This window comes from Xiphophorus maculatus, chromosome 22 (genome assembly GCF_002775205.1).
Source record: "Xiphophorus maculatus strain JP 163 A chromosome 22, X_maculatus-5.0-male, whole genome shotgun sequence".
Classification (NCBI taxonomy): domain Eukaryota; kingdom Metazoa; phylum Chordata; class Actinopteri; order Cyprinodontiformes; family Poeciliidae; genus Xiphophorus; species Xiphophorus maculatus.
The window spans coordinates 16,841,028-16,864,075 of record NC_036464.1 but is presented as its reverse complement, the minus strand read 5'-3'; the positions used below and the strand labels follow the sequence as shown (position 1 = coordinate 16,864,075).

Below are 23,048 nucleotides of genomic sequence, written 5' to 3'. Positions count from 1 at the left end.
TTCCCAGGAACGGAAGGGAACCAGGATGGATGGATGAATGAAGGAAACCAGGTTGGATGGCTGATGGATGGATGAATGAAGGGAACCAGGTTGGATGGCTGATGGATGGATGAATGAAGGGAACCAGGATGAAGAGAAACTAACCTTCAATTGGTGAAGGATTTTGCTGCCCTCTAGTGGAGGCTTACACGAGCGTCTGATAATTTAACCTCATGTTGAAAATTCATTTAGACTTAAGAGCACTGTGCGGAGAAATTGGGTACATTTACCTTCCCCTTACAGCTCTGAAATACCTCTGCGTTAAAGTGTTTCATTGCGTTTCACACCCTTGACAAGGTAAATCTTATTGTTTGACAATGTGGTGGTGCGAAAAAAACACAATTTCCCTCTGTTCATGACGACATTAACACAACTAGCATGCGTGGTTGGGCAGAGCACCTTCCTGCACAGAAGATTCAGGAAACGGACGCCGCCAAGCAAATATGTTTAGTGAAATAGTGACAGAGCGGTCTGCGGCGGAAATTATCTTTCAAATTTAAGGCCTGCAATCTCTTTGTATCAAAATACAAAAACACAACTTTGCAAATAAATGTTTATTAAATATTAAAAAAATACACTTGTGTCATAAATGGTCTTTACTGCATTAGATCTAAAATATTATTTTCTATTTTCTTGTTATTTTAGATTTACTTTGAAATTACAGCGGAAGTGTTGGAACGTGGGTACGCCAGCTTGATGCTAGTCCGCTAACTTCAGTGTGGCCAGCCAACCGAAGCATGAGGTCCGCGTTGTGTCCATTCTATCTCTTTGGCTTTAAACGGTAAACATGTCACCTGGAGAGTGAAGGAACGGTCGGTATTTTTGGGGGCTCGGGGGGTTTCGATTTCAGTCTGTATGAAACGGAAACGCTTTCCGTTCGAGAACGACGAAGTGCTCCGTCCGTCTCCCTCACCTCCCCAGCTTAGCGTCCTGTGACGGCTTCTGCCTAGGATGTGATTGTGAATAACCGCCGTCGAGGGGAGTTATAATTGACATTATCGCAGCTGAATGGCCGTAGCACCGGCCTGTCGCTGTTTGTTTCACGCCCGCCTGCTCTTGCTCCGGTAGCCGTTTGAGTTCAGCGACGGGAGGGACGTTTTGCTGGCGGATTGAGGGGAGAGACCGCATCCGCAGCACTTTAGCTCAACGTCTGAAAAACAAGATGTCTTTCTTCAATTTTCGGAAGATATTCAAGCTGGGGCCGGATAAGAAGAAGAAGCAGTACGAACATGTACACAGAGACGTGAATCCGGAGGAAATTTGGGAAATAATCGGTGAGCTGGGAGACGGCGCTTTTGGGAAAGTGTACAAGGTAAGTTAAGGCGTTACGTTACATCCGCTTTCTAGTTTTGGCCCCATTTATAAAGAGTCGCTTATATGTGCGGCTTCTGGTTGTTGAATGGAGGCAAGTGGGTAGATCTGTCATACAACAGCAACATCGGTTTAGCTTTTGATCGGGCCATAGTTTCATTATTAGCTAAGGCCAGTAGCTTTAACAAAAATAACACAAAATCAATTCTGCAAAAGTTACCTGCAGATCTAAACTGTTACCTGTCTCCCCGTTCCAGAAACGTGAGGAACCGTTAAAGGTTTCTCTTTTTATTGGTCTAAATCAATGTCAAAAATCACAATTACCTTTATAAACATGACTTTGACATGTGCTTAGTGCAGATTATGGAAGGTGTGGTTCATAACCATTGAATAAACACTGGCCCCTGAAAGCCATCCTTAAATGCTTACTAGACATCCACTAATAACAGTTGAGAAATCTCAAACAACCAGAACAGTTGCTTTGTAAAGTAATGACACACCCTTTTAAATTGACCTTTCATTATGCAGTTGGTTTGTGCTATGCTCTGTTGCAGATATTAATCATTACTTTTTGTAATGCTCACCCTGTATTTATTTCACCAAAACAAATGGACAATCTCTGAAAATTAGATCTTTAACTGTGTATTGGCTGTTGCTAGGCAGGGACAGAAACACTGAAGTTTTCATACCATTTCATACACCCTCAGCAATGTACACACTGTGGGTGTACATTGCTCAATTAAAGTTAATTCATCAATTTATCAGTATTGTTGATCATTGCTGACTGTCTTTTCCACCTCTGGGTTTTTTGTTTTGTTTTTACCCAGGCATTAGCACTTTTGCCACTGTGTCCTTTTTCTCAGTCTCTCTTCATTTTTGTTTCCATAAGTTATTTTTCAAAGTCCGACGCAAATAATAGGAAGAGTAACACCGATGGGTTACAGTCCATGTATTGTTTCACTACTGTAATACATCCATTGGAACTTTTTGATATGATTTTGCTGCTACAACATGTGCCGTCTGACACATACCACCTTACACACTGATGCATGTTTCATATGGTTGTTGGCAAGGATAGCTTTAAGAAGTGGCACTTACTATGCTAAGCCACAAAGAAGTCTTTTGAAATTATGATAATAAACGCATTGATATTCCGATGTTGAACGGGATACAATATATTGTGCAGCTCGGATTTTGAAGATTTAGCCCTCGACACTCCAGAGAAAGTGTCAGTTACTGGTATTTTCTCCACCTATGGAGGAGTATAATGATGAAGAATTGTCACTTCCCCCACCTGTTGCTGCTCATTTTTATGACAAAGTCAGCTGAATCTGTTTGGAAATATTTTCAGTTATGAATAGAGCCATTTAGTGACAAAAAATTTTACGGTAATGATTGAAAAAAAAAAACCACAGCTTCAATGTCTCACTGAAAATTGGCTACAAAAGCTGCACAACACAGCAAATTGTAATAATCCATGCAGAATTTGTGTTTGCAACATCATCGTAAAGGACAGAATACTTAGTATATTTCAAGTATTATATATAAAATTGCACATTTAGGGTGAGATGCTAAAGCTCATGGAAAGCAGTAAAGACCTTGTGCAAAGGTTAAAAAAGAAAAGTATTAGGGTCAGTTAATCAAACTCAGTATCCCAATTTTCTGCAAAAGATTTGCAGTATAGTATCTTTTTGATTTCATACAGCTCTGCTACTTTAACAAATAGCCTGACCAGTTGTCCTGAACTGTTAGCATCCTAAACATGTTACTCCTTAAAGAGCCTAACAAATAGGTCTGAAAATACTCCTTTCTGCCCAGGTAGCACTTAAAATCTATAACTACTCCAGTCTGTGCATCAAAAATAAATGAATATCAGCTCTGATCAGTGATTGATGGGTGAAATATATATATATATATAAATAAATAAATTAAGCCGTACTCTATTTTTGGACAATAAACATATCAGTCAAAAATATGCACTTGATTTTCTTATTCTGATTATGTTTTTAGTAAAGACTAACACAGATTAAACACATAAACTTTGAGGCAATGAACAGGGATGTTCTTGTAACTATAAAACTATATTAAAAAACCCCTGCTTATAGCTTGTTAATTCTTTTTTTATATATGAAATGATCTAAATTGGTTCGAATCTGAATCATCAGATCACTCTTCAAAAAAATATTTGAAATTGTTGTTGGCCAGAAGAAGCTTGGTGAGATAATTTTGAGTAGTAAACATTCTGTTATGTTTTTCTAGCAGCAAAAGTCGACAGTATATTTTAGTTTATCACTCATCCTATCAGGAGTGTCTCGTTCCAGCCAAGGCCAAGCTGTCACTTTAAATTGAAGGTTGATTTTCTGCTTTTAGTACTTACAAATTCTACCGGACCTCAGATGTCACCTTGACTAGGATACTTAACCAGGTTGTTTTGGACTGAGAGTATTTTCTTTCTTGCATCTTTGGCAGATAACATAGCCTCTTTGAAATGACTTCCATGCCGGGCCCTGAGGAGGAGTTCTGTGTTTGAACTCTGAGATCATTTAGCCTTTTGACTGTGAAACAACTTCTCAGTGTGCCGCCTATGTGGTTCCTTCCTTCCTGAAACTGTTGTCTACACATAATCCAGTTAATGTTCTATTTAAATCTTCATTTGCCTTTATTTGTTTCCTACTCATGTTAGCTGGTCGGTCTAGCTGTAAGGAAAATCTAAGGGCTCCAATGTTTAGCTGCTTAAGCCACGCAATGCAGAACAAACCAAACTGAAGCTGACCTGGTTTTGCCTATAGGAACTACCTTCATCAGAGCCATTACTATTCTCATCAGAGTTTTTTCACAGACCTTTGATGGTTGCCTTTTTTAGGCGTGGCTGGACTGGCTGCTTGCAAAGTGTGAATCAGCTGTTTAAATGAGTCACAAGGGAAAACAAAAGTGTCCCTCACTCAGGCATGCATGAAGTATATGTTACAAACTGAAGAAGTGTGTCATTTTTAAAGCTTAATACAAACTACCAGGAAATCTTTGCTTACACAGTGATTCATTTTACATATTTGAATCAGTTTTTATGTTCAGAACTAAAAAAAAACGAGCCTTCATTTGGCAAACTTTAACTGAGGTTTCTCAAGACAGTTGGGCTAAAATGCTGCGTTCACACTGACCAAAGGCAACCCAGTTCTTTGTATTTCTCACATTCTGCGTATGTATTAGGAAAGGTCTGTCAAAAAGGAGTCAGCTGGAATGAGAGGAAAGAGCCGGGGAGCATGTCGTGTCAGAAAGTGTAAATATAGAGCCTGACACAGCGGTAAATGTTCACACTCCCTTTGGTTTTTTTCCACTGACATTGTGTCTGAATCCATAAACATTAAATTCAATACGAGCCTTAAAATATTTTTTAAAATGGGTTCCTGGTGATCATGGGTGCCCAGTCATTTTTGCTACCAGCATCTTCTACTTTGAAATGCAGGTCTAGGCCTTTAAATGATAGACTGATATTTGGCCTGACTGTAGGAAATGAAGAACAGAAGTGGAATAAATAAACTGTAGAAAGCCACAGTTGTCTTTGTTTGGGGCAAAAGATAGAGGTATATTGTGGTTAACTCCAAAAAGAGTTGTTTTTATTTTGTATAATTCCTAATGTAGATTAAAGATCTTGCACTGTAAAAAATAGACTGTTCGTAAGGTAAATTTTATGTTATTCCTCATTGTATCCAAAATTATTAATGGAAAACTAATTGGAAGGAAAAAGTGTGACAGAACAAAATGCACATTAACAGAAATAATTGCCTCCTTGAGAGGATTATGTAAAGTGGGCTTTTTACCTGGGCTTCAGTAATGCTACAAACTGATTTCCTCCAAGCAACACCATAAAGCACAAATTAATGGAAGAGAAACCAGAACAAAGAATTGGCTGCATATACGTTTCAGTAGTCTGTTTTGGTAGTTAACACATAATCATGAATATGAACTAGTTAGACTATATCACTCTCCGTGTAATGAATCCATATAAAATGGGTTAATCTTTTTGGATTGAATTACTAGAATTGTTAAGCTTGTCTATAATATTTTAATATCTTTAATACAACCCCCTTCCCGTTTAAACTTTTTGTATCGTTCAGGTTTTAACTGTTTTGTTCATTTTGCTTCCAGGCTCAAAACAAGCAGAACGGGACCCTTGCCGCTGCTAAGGTGATTGACACAAAGACAGAAGATGAATTGGAGGATTACATGGTGGAGATTGACATTCTGGCCTCCTGCAACCACCACCACATTGTCAAACTGCTAGATGCTTTCTACTTTGAAGGCAAACTTTGGGTAAGTTTCATAGTTCCCTGAGTGGTGACGCCGTTTTCCTTTTGGTGAAGCTCCTAAATGGAGCATTTTTTTTCTTTAAATGCAATGTAAAGAGCTTTAAGGATTATACTCTTTAGCTAAGATAGATTTTTATGCTTCCTCAACTGGAAAATGCAAATATATTTACATTTAAGGAACACCAGCAGTTTCTGACGTTCCTTTAAGATCAACATTATCATCCAGCTATTTCTTTGTGAGCTGTGCAGTTTGAATATGTGTGATGTAGATCTCATTCTGTGAGCACTAAGAGGTCCCAGAGCAATTACGTCCTGTCAGGTGGTGTCATGTGACTGCCCCTTGTGGACCAGCAACAGCTATAGGAAAATAATGGAATGGTTTTGGTGGCTGGAGAAAGTGCCTGTGAATAATTCAGAGATGCATGCAGGTCATGTCTCTGGAGCCTGTCTCTTAAGCAGCATGATTAATTCCTAACTGCCTCTGCTTTGTCTGGGCCATTCAGTTAATGTATGATTTATTCCCCTGTTTGGCTGTGAGATTTAAGTTGGCTGATTTTAAGTTGTGCATATACTAACGAAGTGAAAGTGTAATCTCCATGGCATGATGGGTGTTACTAGCACTAGTGCAAAACTGGTCTAACCATTTTCTTCTCGTTGTTTGAATTCACAAATGGAGTGTAAAGTTCAAGTTCAGTTTTTATTTATTTGTTGTTTTTTTTTTTACTAACCATCTTGTGCAAAAAGCTGCTAAGTATTGAAGCAAAGCTTAATGGAGTTGAACGAAGTGGGAGCCAAGTTCATCAAATTAGCCCTGATTGATGGTGTAAAGCTGTCTCTTCTTTTTGTACCCTCAAAAAGTAAAATGAAGACCTGCAGTTTTATTATTATTCAGCAGATCAAACAAGAACAATTCAAATAACTTGGCACGTCAAATAAGCTGTTTGTCCAGAAATTTTTTTTTTTTCTCCCCTCCGGGCGGTCTTTTTGTGGGCTCTAGTGTCCCTTATATGAAAGTAGGCTGACAGGAAAGAGGAAAGGAGAGGGGGGAGACATGCGGCAAATGTCGCCGGATCCGGGAATCGAACCCGCGACAGCCGCGTCAAGGACTCAAAGCCTCCAAACGTGGGTTGCGCTAGCCCCTACGCCACCACAGCACGCCCCCAGAAATACAAATTTTAATGACTATTGCATCCTGTGCCATGACAACAAGCTGCAAATATAATTCATGTTTCTGTGCTGCAGCTGTCTTTTCACTTTGAGATTTCTAGTCAGGCAGCTATGATGGCCGCCCTGGTGTCTTTCCTTGGTGGTCTGTTGATCCACGAGGCTGAAAAGTTCCAACTTCAAATCTACAGACCAAAATCCTGAAGCCTCTTTGGTTTATTTATGCAACAGTGTGTTAGATTATTGCAACAGAAAACTGTTGCAATAATGTGTTGCAGAATGTGTTGAAGCAGCAATAATTGAAGTTGCACATTTAACCAAGATAAAAAAAAAGAAACAGAAAATATGTCTAGATTAGGAGCTCATGGTGATCTGAGAGCACCTGATTGATTAGGACCCTGGAATGTCATCACTGTCTAATCAATAAAGGTCCTGGGAGTTGAATGCCTCCTTGTATTATGTTACCTTGTTTCTGATGGTCTTCCTTTTTTTTCAGATTCTGATTGAGTTCTGTGCTGGCGGTGCGGTCGATGCCATCATGCTGGGTAAGACCCTCATCTGCTGAACAAAGTAGGACAAAGTGTTAAATGAGATTTTTTTTTTTCAACCATTCTGAAGTGGGAACTGCCAACTCTTTATTGCACAGTGGGAATTTTTTCTCTCCCCTCACTGTTATTATTGTAGCTCAGGTTTCATAGCCGTTCCTGCTCTGTGGCTCCTAAATTCTGTCTTGTTTTGAAACACTTTGCCTCTTTGTTTTTAATGACAAAAAAACGAAGAGGCCTTCATGCCACATTCAAGTGGCGTGAAGGCAAACTCTGGATGTACATCCATGCAGAGTATAATGGATGTACATCCAATCATGCATGGAGGATGACATAAGGTTGGACTTTGTCCCTCGTCTGCCATGGGATACCATCGAGGAATTACATTTGATGTGAATCTGTGCAGATGGCCTAGTGTCGGTTTACTGAGTGTGCATGCTGTTGATCATCAGAACTCGAGAGACCCCTGACTGAGCCCCAGATCCGGGTGGTGTGTAAGCAGACTCTGGATGCCTTGACGTACCTTCATGAGGCCAAGGTCATCCACAGAGACCTGAAAGCTGGAAACATCCTCCTCTCCCTGGACGGAGAAGTAAAACTCGGTAAAAAGCTTTGCAGCTTGTTCTGGTAAATGCAGTTGACGTGCAGATGCTGGACTAATGCACAGGCTTGCTAAAAGTATTCACATCCTTTGATCCTTTTTGCATTTTGTCATGTTGCAGCTACAAACCTCAATGCATTTTTTTGGGGATTTTATGTAATAAGCTGACAGGGAGAAGTGGGCAGTTGTAAAGTAGAAGGACAAAAACTATTGTTCTTAAAAGTTTTACAGATAAAGATTTGTGTTATATGCAGAATGAGATGAGTGAAAACTAGCACTGTACAATAAGCCTGAACACATCCTTCACATGATGAAACATGGTGATGGCAGCATTATGCTGAAAGGATGTTCAGCCTACATGCTAATTGACACACAAACGGGTTAGATCAGTTTATGTGTTAAAATGTCCCAGTCCAACTCCAGACTTAAATCTAATTGAAAATCTGTCACAACTTGAAAATGATTGTTTATTCTCTTCATCCACTCAGACTGAGCCTTAAGAAAATTTCCAAAGACTGAGCAGAATCTTAAGTTTTTGTGCAAAGCTAGTTGAATTCAAACACACAGTCTACTTTTTAGAAAATTTTTTAACTGTTGAATACCATGAATAATTTTCCTTCCGCTTCAAAATTATTTATTTTGTCAATATAACATAAAATCCCAATAAAAGACATTTAAGTGAATGTTTATCACATGCAAAAAAAAAGTGCAAACGTTCAAGTGGGCTGAAGGCAAACTCTGGATTCATTCCCTGTGCATTTAATGGGTAACAAAGAAAACCAAGCAATTCACTTCTCATGTTTATAAATCACAGATCTTCTGCAGCTGGTGATGCATCAAATCAGTTACATAATTTTCCACCAGTAAGGTATTCATGTAGCTGCTGTAGCGCACATAGTTCCTCTTTCCCTGATGATTCATGTTCTGTAGGCAGAGGGTCATAATGTTAGCCTGGCAAACAATAAATATCAAGCTGGTCACCAAGACTTAATGATACAGCTTTCTTCTTCCAAGGCGTGTGAGGAAAAGACTAGCTGATAGTTTATGACATTGGGAGGTTTTTGCAAAGCATGATTGCATTAAGGAGGTTCAGATTTATGGCAGTTTCACTGCTTGCTTTAGGTTTATTGAGTCAAATTTCAATTGAATTGAATTGAGAAAACACTTGTTAATTTCTATTTTCAGCTGATTTCGGTGTGTCGGCTAAAAATACCAACACATTACAGAGAAGAGATTCTTTCATCGGCACTCCGTATTGGTGAGTCATGCTTCCTAAATATAGGGAGGCACTCCTTTCATTACTTCTGATTATTCTCTCTTCTCCCACTGTGCCATTGCATGTGAAGTTACATAAAAAGGCTTTTTTCATCAATTTAGAGTCACTTATATGTTGGACATCCTTTACTTTATCGTTTAGCCTTCCTGTCTTTCCACCTCCCTACTAAATACACACATGCAATGTTTAAATCACTTTCTATGCCCTTACCAATTGAATAAAGCCTAAAATTGGTGATTGGCTGAATTTTTTTCAGGATGGCTCCGGAGGTTGTGATGTGTGAAACTTCCAAAGATCGTCCGTATGACTACAAGGCCGATATCTGGTCCCTGGGGGTGACCCTCATAGAGCTGGCACAGATCGAGCCGCCCAACCACGAGATGAATCCCATGAGGGTGCTGCTGAAAATAGCCAAATCTGAACCGCCCACTCTGATGCACCCCTCTCGCTGGTGAGATTGTTTAGTCTTGATTAAAAGATGAGGTGGCACTGGGATGTTTACAAATTGGAGTAAACAGGATATCCTATGTATTTCCTTTTATGTGCGAAATGTATTTTGGAAAGCTGCAACTTTGGTGTTTTAATAGCAAGGAATCTAATACTTTAAATATTTAACAGGTCGCCAGAATTCAATGACTTCCTGCGAAGAGCGCTGGACAAAAATGTGGACAATAGATGGAATTCAACACAGCTACTGCAGGTTGGCTTCCTGTTCAGCGTTCCTTTCACACCTCTGATGTGAAGTTGATGATGTCAAGTTGGCATCATGCAGAAAAGGGTTCATTTTTGTGTTGGCTTTCTTTTTTTTTTCTCTCCTTTTGGGCATCTAGCATCCTTTTGTGACCAGCGTGACTGACAGCAGACCTCTTAGAGAGCTCATAGCCGAAGCCAAAGCTGAGGTCACAGAAGAGATTGAAGATGGCAAAGAAGAGGAAGAGGAGGAGGAACCTGATACTCCTGCAGTGGGTTATGTTGTTTGTTGGCAGAATGTTCACTAAAAATGTTCACAATTTGCAAAAGAAGGTGAATCGAAAACATGAGATACAGTAGAAGAAAAATTAAGCAAAAATGGGAAAATCTCTTTTAGTTTGGGGTTGAGCAGGAAGGATACCTACACAGGTTGGAAAGCAGGAAATTTGATTAAAAAATGCAAAAATTCAGTTTTGAAAAATTTCAAATTTTGATAATGTTTTATTTTGTAGTATAAAATATAGAGATTCATTTTTTGAAAAAAAATAAAAAGAAGCTATTGTTATATTAATTTGACATTTATCTTTAATTTGCTGCATCACAACACGAGCTTTGGTCTCTGAATTATTTTGACTTTTTTGGTTTTATGCAGAAAAAATATGATCTTTTCACTTTAAATGAAATGTAATCTGAACAATTATTATTTAAAATTATTTTCTTTATTATTAGCAAATGTAAAATTATTTCATTTATTTCTTAGTTTAAAGATAAATCACAACCATATTAAAGCCGTTTTTTTTTTTTTCTACCCATCAGGCAGTTCCTGGGCACAAAAGAGCACCATCAGATGTCAGCATGGCCAGTTCAGAGGAAGAAAAAGTCCCACCTACTCCATCCAACCTGGAATCTGTTACAGAAAAAATTGAAGCTGAGCCTGTGGAAGACCGGAGCAGCGATAAGCTCTCGGACGAAGGACTCGGAACAAGTGAAGTGGACAAAATGGAGGACGAGAAGCTCAATGAAGTTTCTGCCAGCAACGAGGATCTGACCCCTGCACCAACAGAGACGAGCAGAGACCTGACTTCACAGGATTCTGCAAAGGTTCAACTAGATGTTGATCAAACTGAAGAGATCTCTGGTGAGGCGGCAGTGTCAAAGCCAGATGAAGCTGTGGATTCCCAAAAACCTCCCTCAGAAGTTGAAGAAGCTGAGGAACCGAAGGAGACATCAGAGAAAATGGACATAGAGGAGGATACTACCCAAGACAAAATGAAGCTAGATGAAGATAAACAGCAGGCAGGTGAAGGCGGTGCTGCAAATTCAGTTGAATCACAAGAAATCACTGAAGGTACAACAGCAGATGAAGTAGCAGTGGGTGAGGAAGAAAGCAAAGATTTAAAGAAGGAGATCGCCGAACACATGACAGTGACAGAAGACCGAATCAAAAACATCACCGATGAGACTGTTGAAAATGTTGATACTAATAATTCACAGTCAAATTTAATAGACACAAAAATAAATGGAGACATAGACAGCAAGTCTAGTGTAGAGGAGTCTTCCACTGAGGCTGTTTTAGAAAACAGAAGCACAGAAAATCAGTCAGAGGAGACAAAAGACGAAGTCCCCAAAGAGTCCGAGCTGCCAAAACAAAAAAATGAGAGCAAAGTGGAAGAAGAACTCGAGGAACGAGCACCAAGTGAATCTAATCAAATTAGCGATGACGTCAAAGTCACGTCAGAAGTTTCTGAACATGGAGTTATCTCTCAGGATGTCTCGGTTAAGGAAGATGGAGAAAAGGGTACTCAGGCAGATGAGGTCACCTCACAAGACGGCGTCTCTGTTCAGGAGAGTGAAACCGACTCAGAAAGCAGGATAGAGCACGGAAGCCCTGCTGTGGCCAAGTCAGACGTGGAGAAGGACTCTGACTCAGGGAGCAGCTCTGCTGCCGATAGCAACAGCCTCGACCTTAATCTGTCCATCTCCAGCTTCCTGTCCAAGAGCAAAGAAGGAGGCTCTATATCTATGCAGGTAAAGCTAAACACTCCTCAGCTCCTGTTGCCAAGTAATTATTTGCCTTGTTGTAAATCTACCTGAATTATTTTGGTAGGAGTCAAAACGTCAGAAGAAGACTCTGAAGAAGACCCGGAAGTTCATGGTAGATGGTGTGGAGGTCAGCGTGACAACGTCAAAGATAGTGACGGATAATGATGCCAAAAGTGAGGAGATGAGGTTCCTGAGGTACGGCCGTGTCCGATCCGCTCGATACACTGTTCAGTCTAAAATTAGGACGTGACCCGTTTAACGTCCCCGCCTGCCTTAAATAGCTCTCATTCATTTTGCAACTCCCACAACGTTTTACAATTGCCAGATGGCTTATCTGCCATGATTCATGCTGCATTATGGTCCAATCATTTTCAAGATAAAACACTTTGACTGTACAACATCTGACTGTTTAGTATATTTTCTTGTAAAAGTTTAACATATTGTCACATAACAAAATCAGTCTGGTTTTATAAGATAAAGCAAAACAAAGTCCTAGAAAAACAAGTCCCAGCATTTTTAAAGATATAAATTGTAATAATTTAGCACTTATATGTATTGAACCACTTTACCCTGATACCCCTTAATAAAATGCATTGCAACCAATGATGCTCAGAAGTCACCTCATTAGTAAATTGTTCACCTGTGTGTGATATGATCTGTATTGAGAAGTTTGAGATGGGAAGGTGGGTGGAGCTAACCACAGTAAGCACAGTACAATTTGATTTCTAACTTGAATAAATTTTTTGTCCTCAGTTTGTTCCTTGGAAAAAAAACTACAAATGGCAGAAAACATATTTAAAAAACTGACTTTTATTTCAATCATTCTTTTGTGAGTTGACCTGAATTCAAAGTCAAAACAAATAAAAACACGCTGGTCAAACACGATGGTAGTTCTTGGATAGCATCACATCACTCTGAATTATGGAAACCCAAGGAGTGTTTTGGTTAAAAAAAAATCCACGTTTTCCAAAAGTTTATTTTCAAAAACAGAAAATGTTATCAAATTGATTTTTCGCCCATTCCTATGATCAAATCATAAACTGAAAACTACTCAAAAACTGAAAGCAGAGAAAAAAATCTTTTATGTCTAAATATACAATTTGCAAATCAATCAGTTTGTTTTATGTTCGCTGTTGAATTGATCTGATAAGTCATTTTGTGCGGCTTCTTCAGGCGGCAGGAGCTGAGAGAGCTTCGCCTCCTTCAGAAAGAGGAGCAAAGGGCCCAGCAGGAGCTGAGCAACAAGCTGCAGCAGCAGAGAGAACAAATCTACCGGCGCTTTGAACAGGAAACTACTGTGAGTCACTTTGTTTTTACCGCAAGTGGTGTAATGTTTCTTTTTCTTTCTGTTTTTTTTTTTTGTCCTTCTCTTTTTGGCAAACACCTCAGAAATCAGCGTTGATATGCCTGGTATTCCGTGGCATCTAGAATGAGGAAACTCTGAAGATGTTGGTGTCTATTCATTAGTTGCAAAATGTCACTTTATCTAGTGTAACTCATTTGGAGGTGAACAATAAGCAGATTTTATTGAAATCAGTGGTTATTGTAACATAAAAAATTGTGCTGTCATTTTATATCTGAATAGTTCTTGAGCTTACTCTCCTGAGTACTGAATTAGGGTGATTTTGTACTGGATTTTTAAAAATGTCTTAATATAAATTTCTACGGTCATCTCTTTCTGTTTTACTTGACAGGCAAAGAAACGTCAGTATGACCAAGAGGTGGAGAACCTTGAGAAGAAGCAGAAGCAGACGATCGAGCGACTGGAACAGGATCACACCAGCCGGCTTCGAGATGAAGCCAAGCGCATCAAAGCGGACCAGGACAAAGAGCTGTCCAAGTTCCAGAACATGCTGAAGAACAGGAAGAAGGAGGTACGAACCTGCACTGCGGTTTGCGTCGGGTTTGGCTCATTTCTAGCATCTGCATGTCACGCGGAGCTTTGTAGTGTTTCTTGTTGAACAACTTAACTGCGGCTCCATTTGTTTTGTTGCGCTGATCCTGTGGGAGTGCTGTGGCCAGCTGTTCTGTTGGTGTGGTGTGCAGACGATCGCTACAGACCAGCTCTAGCTTTTCCCCTAAATGCTCCTTAATCCATTTTTTCCATATTGGTCTTAATCTCTCTAAGGTTTCTGCTACTTCTCTACTCTCTGGTTTCCTCCTGAGAACTGAATCCTCAGGCGTATTTGTCTTTTAAAAACCTTTTAATGGAGTTCAGTCTTGCTGACATGTGATATATTTTCTGTCCTTGCCTCTTCAGCAGGCTCTGATTGCTTTGCAGAGTGCTTTAGATGTTCTGAACATTTGCTGCTTTTTCTTTGTCTTAGTGCAGTTAAGTTGTTTGGCTTCTGTTCTGCTGCTTCCCCTTTTTTTTCTTTTAATTTTAACATAAAATATCTCAACTGCATCCTTAATATGTTTGTAATTTTGTTTTTAAAATGTTTTCGTTGTTTAGACATGTAATCTAACTGTATATTGAACTAACCATGTCTGTTCTATGAATGTGTGAGTTTGTACTGGTTATGGGATGATCAATGTCGTTATATCTATAAAGGAGCTGGGTGTCTTTGGGTTAAGTAATCCTTGCCTTGCATCAGAGTAACTGATATGGACTCCAATAAAATCTATGATAGCCTACTAACATGTTTCAACAAATTCTTAGTCATATTTCAACAGAAATTGTGTTTATACATGTTTGGTGATAGAAATGAGTTGAATACAGTTGATAAAAAAGTGCACACACTCCTGTTAAAATGACATTGTGACAATAATTCATAAGTTTTTCAATATTTTAAACTGCTCAATTGGGAAATGCTTTTTTGTTTGGATTCAATCAATTAAACTTTATTTAAAGAGCCTTTTATATATAGTTATATACAACACAAACTCTAAAACCAAAGCACAGACATTTAACCACTAGAGTTGGGCGCAGATTTAAATGAGCAGAATATTTATGTCAAGTATCCAAACTGCTAAAACAAGCAATAATTTGCAGCGTTATTATTTTACAACGTATTATTTTAAGGGTGTGTAAATTTCCCCTAAAGACATTAGTTTTTCTAGTTGAAATTAACAAGATTTATACTGCATAAAGATGGATGTTTCAGCATTTTAAAAGGTGAGTGTGCACTTTAAAGATGCACTGTTCATGCATTTTTGCATGGCGTTAGCACAGCTTGTATTTAGTTTTTAAAAAAAATAACTTGTTTTGGAGCTAAATAATCTCGACTCCATGTCAGTTACTCTTTTCCTTTAATCTCGTCGGTCAGGACATTCAAACCTGTGGCTGTGGTGGAGTTAATCAAACGCAAACAGAACGAGGCTTTTCTGGGACTAACACCTTCTGGCATGCATCAGTTAAACTCTTGACGTGTACACACTGCAGTTCAGTCTTAAATTTTCAGAAATTATTTAATAAACGTCAAAAAAGATAAGGTGGATGGGAGAAATCTGCATGATGGCGATAAATCTGTCGGTGGCTGGATGCTGTAACTCTTCTGTCAAAGAGGGGGCCGTGCATGTCTTCCCTTGGTTGTTGGACAGCTTTGTCAGATTTTAAGAACAATACGGCATCAACTAGTTTCTGCTGTAGGCCGTTCAGGAGGTCGGACAGTCACCCAAACACATGAGAAAAGAGCTCATGAAACGCTTAAAAGAGGACCTGGCACTCCTCCAGACTGCAGAGGTAAATCATTGCTGTCTCTGTTTTTCTTCTTCTGACTTAATGTGCACAAGCAATATATCTGTATTTCCTGTTTGTCTAGTTTTTAAGTTTTAATTCGATTCTTCACTAAGTGCTGGCCACATTTATTGACACCGCCTAGTGAAGATGTGTGAAAAGCCTTAAAGAGAACAACAACAAACTTGCGGTGGTATAAACTCACTCTGAAGCATTTAAATGTAACTGAAGCATTTTTTTTTTTTTTTAAGTTAAGTAAAATTTTCCGAGTTCATAAAAGTTTGTTTATTGGGGAAGTAAATTTTGGCATGACACTGTCAGGGATCGCCAGGCTGGACGAGGTTCCACTTTTATTTCTCCACCACACACAGCGATTAATGATCCATAACATATATGGATCATTAAACAAAAAGTGGACTTTAAGGGCTGACCTGTAATCAGCAAAGGGTTTTACAAAGTTTGACAGCAAGAGTCCCAATAATCTTCAGTTGTGGTTGAATGTATTAAAAACATTTTGCCTCCTAAATAAAAATTCTGAGCTTAAATAAAAAGAGCTATTTTAGTTGTTTTTCACATCTTTAGCAAAGTTGCCAACAAATGAGACTCACTCTGTACATTCCCCATTTCTAGAGTTCTAACTCTTTAACCATTAAAGTTTCCTTTATCTAGTGTAACTCATTTGGAGGTGAACAATAAGCAGATTTTATTGAAATCAGTGGTTATTGTAACATAAAAAATTGTGCTATCATTTTATATCTGAATAGTTTTTGAGCTTACTCTCCTGAGTACTGAATTAGGGTGCTGATGCCTTCATTAAGCTTTATGTGGAAACATGTTTCCATGACTCCACCGGCTGTTTAGTAATGCAATGTTGATCCTGATTTTCTGCTATTATCTATGTAAATCAAAAGGAAAATCATTGATCTTTATATTTAGTCCATTAAAATGCACTATAAAGTATGAACATGACTGCCTACTATTCGCAGCTTTACCTGCATTTGACGTTTATTTTGGTTTTTGTGTCATTGCAACTTGCTTTGCCGTTTGAAATCGGGTTGCCATTTTAGTATTGCTGTGTTTTTTCACAAAATGTTCTATTAAAAATAGTCAAGAACTTCCTACAGTATTATTGGACGTTTTCCCCGCTTCTGCTATTTCATACATCACTACAGTTAGATGAGGAGATCATTTAGGTCTTACTTGATAGATAATTGAAGAGTTTCTAGAGGGAAACATCTGAACTGAATACCGTTTCCAAACGTTGCCTTTCAAAGCAAACTTCCAGTTATGATGCTCGATTAGCCGGCAGCGTTAAAAAGCTGCTCTTTTGCATGCCAGATTCACATAAGATGCTGAATTTATTATCCGCTCTAAAGCATGCCATTATGAGAAATGCTTTAATAACTCATTCATTGGCTTCCTCCTAACATTTACCGGAGCAGTTCCCCACACATTAAGCTGACTGACATCCCCAAAGTGGAAGTCTTACATAACTCTGGAAGAACTGGTGCGAGTGTGTATGTGTGCGGGGGAGGGGGTGTGTGTGTGAGAGAGAAAACTCCTCAGCCTGCTGTGTGCTGTCTGTCCGTGTGATCAAGGCGAGTGTGTTCTCCTCCGCAGGCAGTGGCCCAGGTTATGATACAGTCTTTTCAGTTATCCTCATGCGCACTCTTCAACGCTCAGATGCAGGATGTAAGTGCCCCCACCTCCTCCACCCACCCACCCTGCTTTCTCTCGGTCTCTGGCCCATACTTAGATGTGTGTGAAGTTCAGTGACAGGACCGCTTGTGCTGCTTCACTTGTACTTTGAGAACTACACATGTAAGCATGGGCGGCGTTGGGCTTTAGTACTTTGATGTTTGTTTTTTTTTTTTTGAGTGTTGTCATCACTGTATTTGTGCAGTGGTCTTTCTTCCTCTCCTGCTCAGTATTTTTCCTTCACCAGTTCACAAATGTTCTACATCTGGTTTGTGTAAAGTACGTGGCATTAATATCGTCTGCATAAAACTGGATGGCGTTTGTCTTAATATGCTGGTAATGCAGATTTTGATATCTTCTGGCTGAGTGTATATTTGTATCTGAGGAGCAGTTATGCTGAAGCTGCCTAAATGGTGCCTGAGAGTCATTTGTTCAGTAATTTAAAGCAGCGTAATAAGGTTAGTACGTGCCAAAAGGTTGTCTTTAAGAGCAAATTGCGTTGTGGTGCAGCAGAGTAAAAATTCAAAAGTACAGAAGCACTAATCAGATTTTTTTCTGATAACCAATTTTGTTTTTATAATCTTATTTATAATCAAATCTTCATCTGCAAACTCAGATTTTTGTCAACGATAATTTCTCCTCAAGAATGATTTTGTCTGGCTCAATTTAAAAATTAACAGTTTGAACAATCAAATGTTTATGGTAATAAAGATACGTGGAAATACAGTCAATTCCTCCAAATTATTTGACAAGAAATATCTATAACTGAAACCCAATGAGTTTCCAAATTACTTTAGATTTTATTCTTTTGCACGTGAGAATGTCACAATTTCTAGTCTCTAATTTGATATTTCGCCTCTGATTTGCTGTTGTGCTTCCTTTGACTTTATTTTTAAACACCAATCTAGCACTGATGTTAGTTTAATCTTCCTTCCTCATGATCAGCTTCCATAAAAAAAAGATTGTTGCTACCTGTTAGCTTTAACGTAGTGTGTGTTTACAGGGCGGAGAAAATATAACATTTTTAGTTCCAAAGTGAAATCCATCATTTCTGGTTCCTAGCTGATTTCCTTCCATACTCAAAAGCTTATAACTACACAGTGTCTTGTTAGAATGATTATGTCAGTCTTGGTTAAGTGCTCATCTGTACGATAAAGTTTATCACATGGACTCATAAGTAGGTAATGAAACTAGAAAACTGCAAATTTGCAACCGCATACAAATCAGAAATATCACATTTCCCAACGGTTCAAATCCGTTGTTTTCTCCTGCTGTTTGAGGCGTCACCTGATGAAATCAGCCTCACTGAAGGTGTGTGCTGGGATCAGTGCAGGCGTTTTCCTCTGAGCCTCTTTTTATTTTTATTTTTTTTCCATCCATGATGTCCGTCTCCTCTCTTCGGCCCCGCTGATGATGTTTTACTGAGTTTGAAGTGGATGTTCTGTAATTAGATTTGATGAAGCTTGGACCTGTATGTGTAGTGTGACATTTCATTGCATTTCGTTGCTCCTGGCTCTTTGCTGTCCCTCTTTGTGGCCGCCTCGCCTGGCCGCTCCTCACTGCGCCCTGCTCTTCTCCTCAGGAGCAGGAGTTCCTGCAGAAGCAGCAGCAGGAGCTGGACGGCGCTCTGAAGAAAATCATCCAGCAGCACAAACTAGAAATAGCCACCATTGAGAGAGACTGCCTCAACCACAAACAGCAGCTGCTGAGAGGTAAGGAAGCTGAGGAGAGCCATGAAACGATATTTTTCTCCTAGGACTTTCAGAACGCCTTCACTGTCGTCTGCTTCCAGAGATTATGCTTTGTTTCTCTTCTCTGACACATTTTCCATTTATGCTGCATTTAATTGCAGTTTGCAGCTTGCAACAAGAAAAACAATTAAGTTGTGACTGTTGGGACTCGACGGACAGTATCTCAGCAAAAAGACAATCCTTGAAAAGTTTCAGTACTGAAAAGATGAAACTCATGCGATGTGTGGCTTTGTTCCACGCAGTGACGAACTTTACAGTTAATTTTTATGATCCCAGAGCCGTGAAACCTAAAATTCAATTTCTATGAAAACTATATAGTATTAAAAAAGAACTTTAATTTAAAAAAAAAAAAGCCTTTTTTTTTTTTTATCCAGAGACCCACAAACATCAATCTACTCGGATGTCTGGCGATGAACGTAAATTTGATTTCACAACACACAGTTTGGACACTTTTGCATTTACTGCATCAGTGCAGCATGGCATGCCTAAAGTCAACATAAACAAAGATGGTGACAATCAACCAGACATGCTGCACACGGTCCAATTTGCGTTAGTTTTCCTCCTGTATACATCACTGCCCAGCATGTCTGCTAACCAGAACACATCCGCAGCCCTGCCTTCATATTCTGGTGTTTTCCGCAGCACGAGAGGCAGCAATGTGGGAGCTGGAAGAGCGCCACCTGCAGGAGAAGCACCAGCTGCTCAAGCAGCAGCTGAAAGACCAGTACTTCATGCAGAGACATCAGCTGCTGAAGCGGCATGAAAAAGTAACGGATTAGAGAAGCAGATGCAGGTTTTCATTGGACATACTTGAGATGTAAAAGTTTGCGTTTGCCCGTGGTAGGAAATGGAGCAGATGCAGCGCTACAACCAGCGGTTGATAGAGGAGCTGAAGAACAAACAGAATCAAGAGAGGGTCCGCCTGCCCAAAATCCAACGCAGCGACGCAAAGACTCGCATGGCCATGTTCAAGAAGAGCCTCCGCATCACCGTCGCCGCGGCCATGACGCCAGACCAAGAGAGGGAACGCATAAAGCAGGTGCAGAGTCACACTCCCGTCTTTCACCCAAGGAGTAGTACCTTGGTTTTCCCCTCTCTTTTTTTTGTATCCACATTAGCTCACCTCCTTACTTGTTCTTGCTTTTAACAAATATTTGTTTTCAATAAAGCTCTTTGATTCTTCTGCTCTCCGTCTAGTTTGCCGCGCAGGAGGAGAAGAGGCAGAAGAGCGAGAGGCTCAATCAGCACCAGAAACACGAGAACCAGATGAGGGATCTGCAGCTGCAGTGCGACTCCAACATCCGCGAGCTGCAGCAGCTGCAGGTCACACTGACACTCTTACACTCACCGACACTTCACTCTGAAGCAAATAAAAACCGAACACTAAAAGTCAATTGGTTGTTGGTTGTAGCAACACTTATTGGAAATTAACGGCATTTGGAAATGTTTGTTTCCCCCCTAAATTATAGAACATGTACGGAAAATGTACTGTCGAGTTGAGGATGTGTTCATGAAAACCTGGTGAAAGGCCATTAGGCCCCCTTCTCTGCTGCAGTGCCCCCTGCTGGACAACTTGTGCTAACTAGCACTTTCTGGCTTTTGCTGTTTAATAGTGTTTTAAAATCCTTAAATTTGCATTTTCAGACCCATTAGAAACATGTGTGGTTTCTCACCATACTTTTTTATTCTACATTTTTATTTCAAGTTTTGTTGATACATTGCTTTAAAAAATATATGTTTAAGAGCTTTTTCCTAACAGTTTGAATTTGAATCCAGAATCAAGGTGTTTTCTTCAATTCCTGTAAAGTATCTTTTGGAGATGTGTGGTTTCTTTCTGACAAGGCTGCATTTGAACAGGGAAAATAAGCAGGCATAAAAACGTAGCATTACATGAAGCATGCTTTAAAAAAAAAATGAAAAGGTTTTACTAGACTAAAGTTTTTTTTATTTTGAGATGTTTTTTTCTTTGATTTTTACAGTATAAATCAGTGTATTGCTATTACTGCAGACGAATAGAAAAACTGACTTTCTACGCTAATGACAGAGAGAATAGCACATGCAACAGTTTAAAAGCAGAGCAGAGTGTTGTTAGGATGTGAGTGCATAAAGAGATCAGCACTGATTCATGCTGATAACATCGTTCTCTTGCCTTGTTTACAGAACGAGAAATGCCACCTGCTTATTGAACACGAGACCCAAAAGCTGAAGGAGCTGGATGAAGAGCACAGCCAGGAGATAAAAGACTGGAGAGAGAAGCTGAGACCTAGGAAGAAGGTATGCTCTTCAGGTCATAAAGTTGCTCACAGCAGGTTTCTTTCAGCAGAATTTGCATTGTAAGGCTTTTTTTCGCTGCTTCCCTGCAGGCACTAGAGGAGGAATTCACGCGGAAGCTCCAGGAGCAGGAAGTTTTCTTCAAGATGAGCGGGGAATCCGAATGCCTTAACCCCACCACCCAAAGCCGGGTGTCCAAATTCTACCCCATCCCAAACCTGCAGAACTCAGGTTTATAGCCTCGTGTTTATGTTCCTCAAATTGAACTCCAGTCAAACTTTTATCTCCCGCCCACCCCGTATCCCTGATGGGAGCTTTTTTTTGTTGTAGTTGTTGTTCTTTTTGTCTCTGATAAACATCGAAATGTAATTTGTGCTTTGATTCTGCAGTCAGTGAGCTTGATGTGCCTACACAACGTTCCCTCACCTAAAAGCATTTTCTCAGCGTGCTGGGAAATATCTAACTAATATGCACTTTTTTGAGCATGAGAAGACTTCCAAGGTTTGCGGTTGTTAGCTAAGATCAGCCATGCTTGTCAGAATATTATAAGCACAGCCTGCAACAGCATAAATAATCTCCAGTGCCTCACACACACACATGCACACACCTCCTCCACACCCCATTTCTGACATGTTTACCACTCGCAGTAAATAAATGAAACCCTTGAATGTTTTGCACTTAACGCGATTGTCCCTGTTGCATTTCACATTAGCTGGTGATCAAATCCATTTGGGGGGAAAAAAAAAATCTGTGGCTGCACGTAAAGTAGATCTGGGAGTAGAAAAGAGGAGTGTATTTACTGTGCATACTGGATCTAATGTTATCGTAGGGCATAAAAAAAAAATTTGCCATAAAGCTGTATCCAAAAAACTAGAACGTACCGTGTTCGTGTGACTACAGAATAATCAAGAAGTGTGCTTACCAACAGCATTTCTGTCTCCTCCAGAGACAAATTGATGTATTTATTTATGACATACTGTTACTCTCCCTCGCCCCAAAGTGCTGTAAACACCGTCATCCTGTTCAAAGAATAGAAATAAGGTCACTTATTGGGAGCAGCGTTCGCACAAACAGATGGTTTGTTGTAAAGTTTGAATTGTAAAGGAATGTAACTGCACTGGTTCGCCACTTGAGTTAAAGAATATTCATGAAGGTTCAGAGACTTGATCCTTTGCCTCACAGAAGCCTATCAAAACTCCAGATGACTGTAATGTTTCAGAGTTTTTCCTGTTTAATTATTGCGCTCGGTTTTATTTTTATTTTCTTGCATCGTTTTAGTTCTCTAACGCTTCTCTACCTTGATGCTGCCGTTGCTTATCAGAGTACCCGTTACTGTATGGATGTCAGCATCTGAAGCTTTCAGCTGTATGTTACATCATCATATTCATTTGTTGCTGCTCTGTGGTATATTTTCTATAAGATGACTTGAACATCAGTTTTTTTATGAATGCTGGATTTTTCTTAGATTTCTTTTTTTTCTTCTTTACAGTTTTCTTTTCAGTTGCATCGTTTTCAAGCGTCACTCTCCCATCATGAATATTCCTATAATATGCATTTTTTGATGTCAGATCTAATGTATTTAATGCATCTTTATAAAATGCCCATTTTCTTTTCTTGTAAATAAAACCCTGACTGTTTATTTTAGACTGAAACTGTTTGTAAAATAGTCATAA

At 39.4% G+C, this 23,048-nt stretch overlaps 1 protein-coding gene across 5 annotated transcripts; it reads left to right on the top strand.

Moving 5' to 3' along the window:
- The first annotated feature begins 724 nt into the window (after positions 1 to 724).
- slk (STE20 like kinase) lies at positions 725 to 23,014 on the top strand. 5 transcript variants are annotated; one of them, XM_023326979.1, is made up of 20 exons: positions 725 to 1,351; positions 5,497 to 5,661; positions 7,318 to 7,366; positions 7,819 to 7,968; positions 9,153 to 9,225; positions 9,500 to 9,694; positions 9,862 to 9,943; positions 10,074 to 10,205; positions 10,750 to 11,961; positions 12,041 to 12,171; positions 13,150 to 13,273; positions 13,671 to 13,850; positions 15,569 to 15,661; positions 17,276 to 17,347; positions 18,936 to 19,065; positions 19,747 to 19,871; positions 19,949 to 20,143; positions 20,302 to 20,427; positions 21,265 to 21,378; positions 21,468 to 23,014. In XM_023326979.1, the coding sequence occupies exons 1-20, from the start codon at positions 1,202 to 1,204 to the stop codon at positions 21,612 to 21,614; spliced, it is 3,645 nt and encodes a 1,214-aa protein (XP_023182747.1). In that variant the 5' UTR covers positions 725 to 1,201; the 3' UTR covers positions 21,615 to 23,014. The 5 variants fall into 5 exon arrangements, with proteins under 5 accessions (XP_023182747.1, XP_023182749.1, XP_023182748.1 ...); XM_023326981.1 differs by lacking the exon at positions 15,569 to 15,661; XM_023326980.1 differs by lacking the exon at positions 17,276 to 17,347.
- The last annotated feature ends 34 nt before the right edge of the window (positions 23,015 to 23,048 follow it).

What these genes read in the sequence shown, in the direction of transcription:
- slk (XM_023326979.1), top strand. Translation starts at nt 1,202, where the DNA reads ATGTCTTTCTTCAATTTTCGGAAGATATTCAAGCTGGGGCCGGATAAG. An exon ending in CTTTTGGGAAAGTGTACAAG is followed by an intron (nt 1,352 to 5,496) that starts GTAAGTTAAGGC and finishes TTTTGCTTCCAG; the next exon opens with GCTCAAAACAAGCAGAACGG. An exon ending in GCGAGCTGCAGCAGCTGCAG is followed by an intron (nt 20,428 to 21,264) that starts GTCACACTGACA and finishes CCTTGTTTACAG; the next exon opens with AACGAGAAATGCCACCTGCT.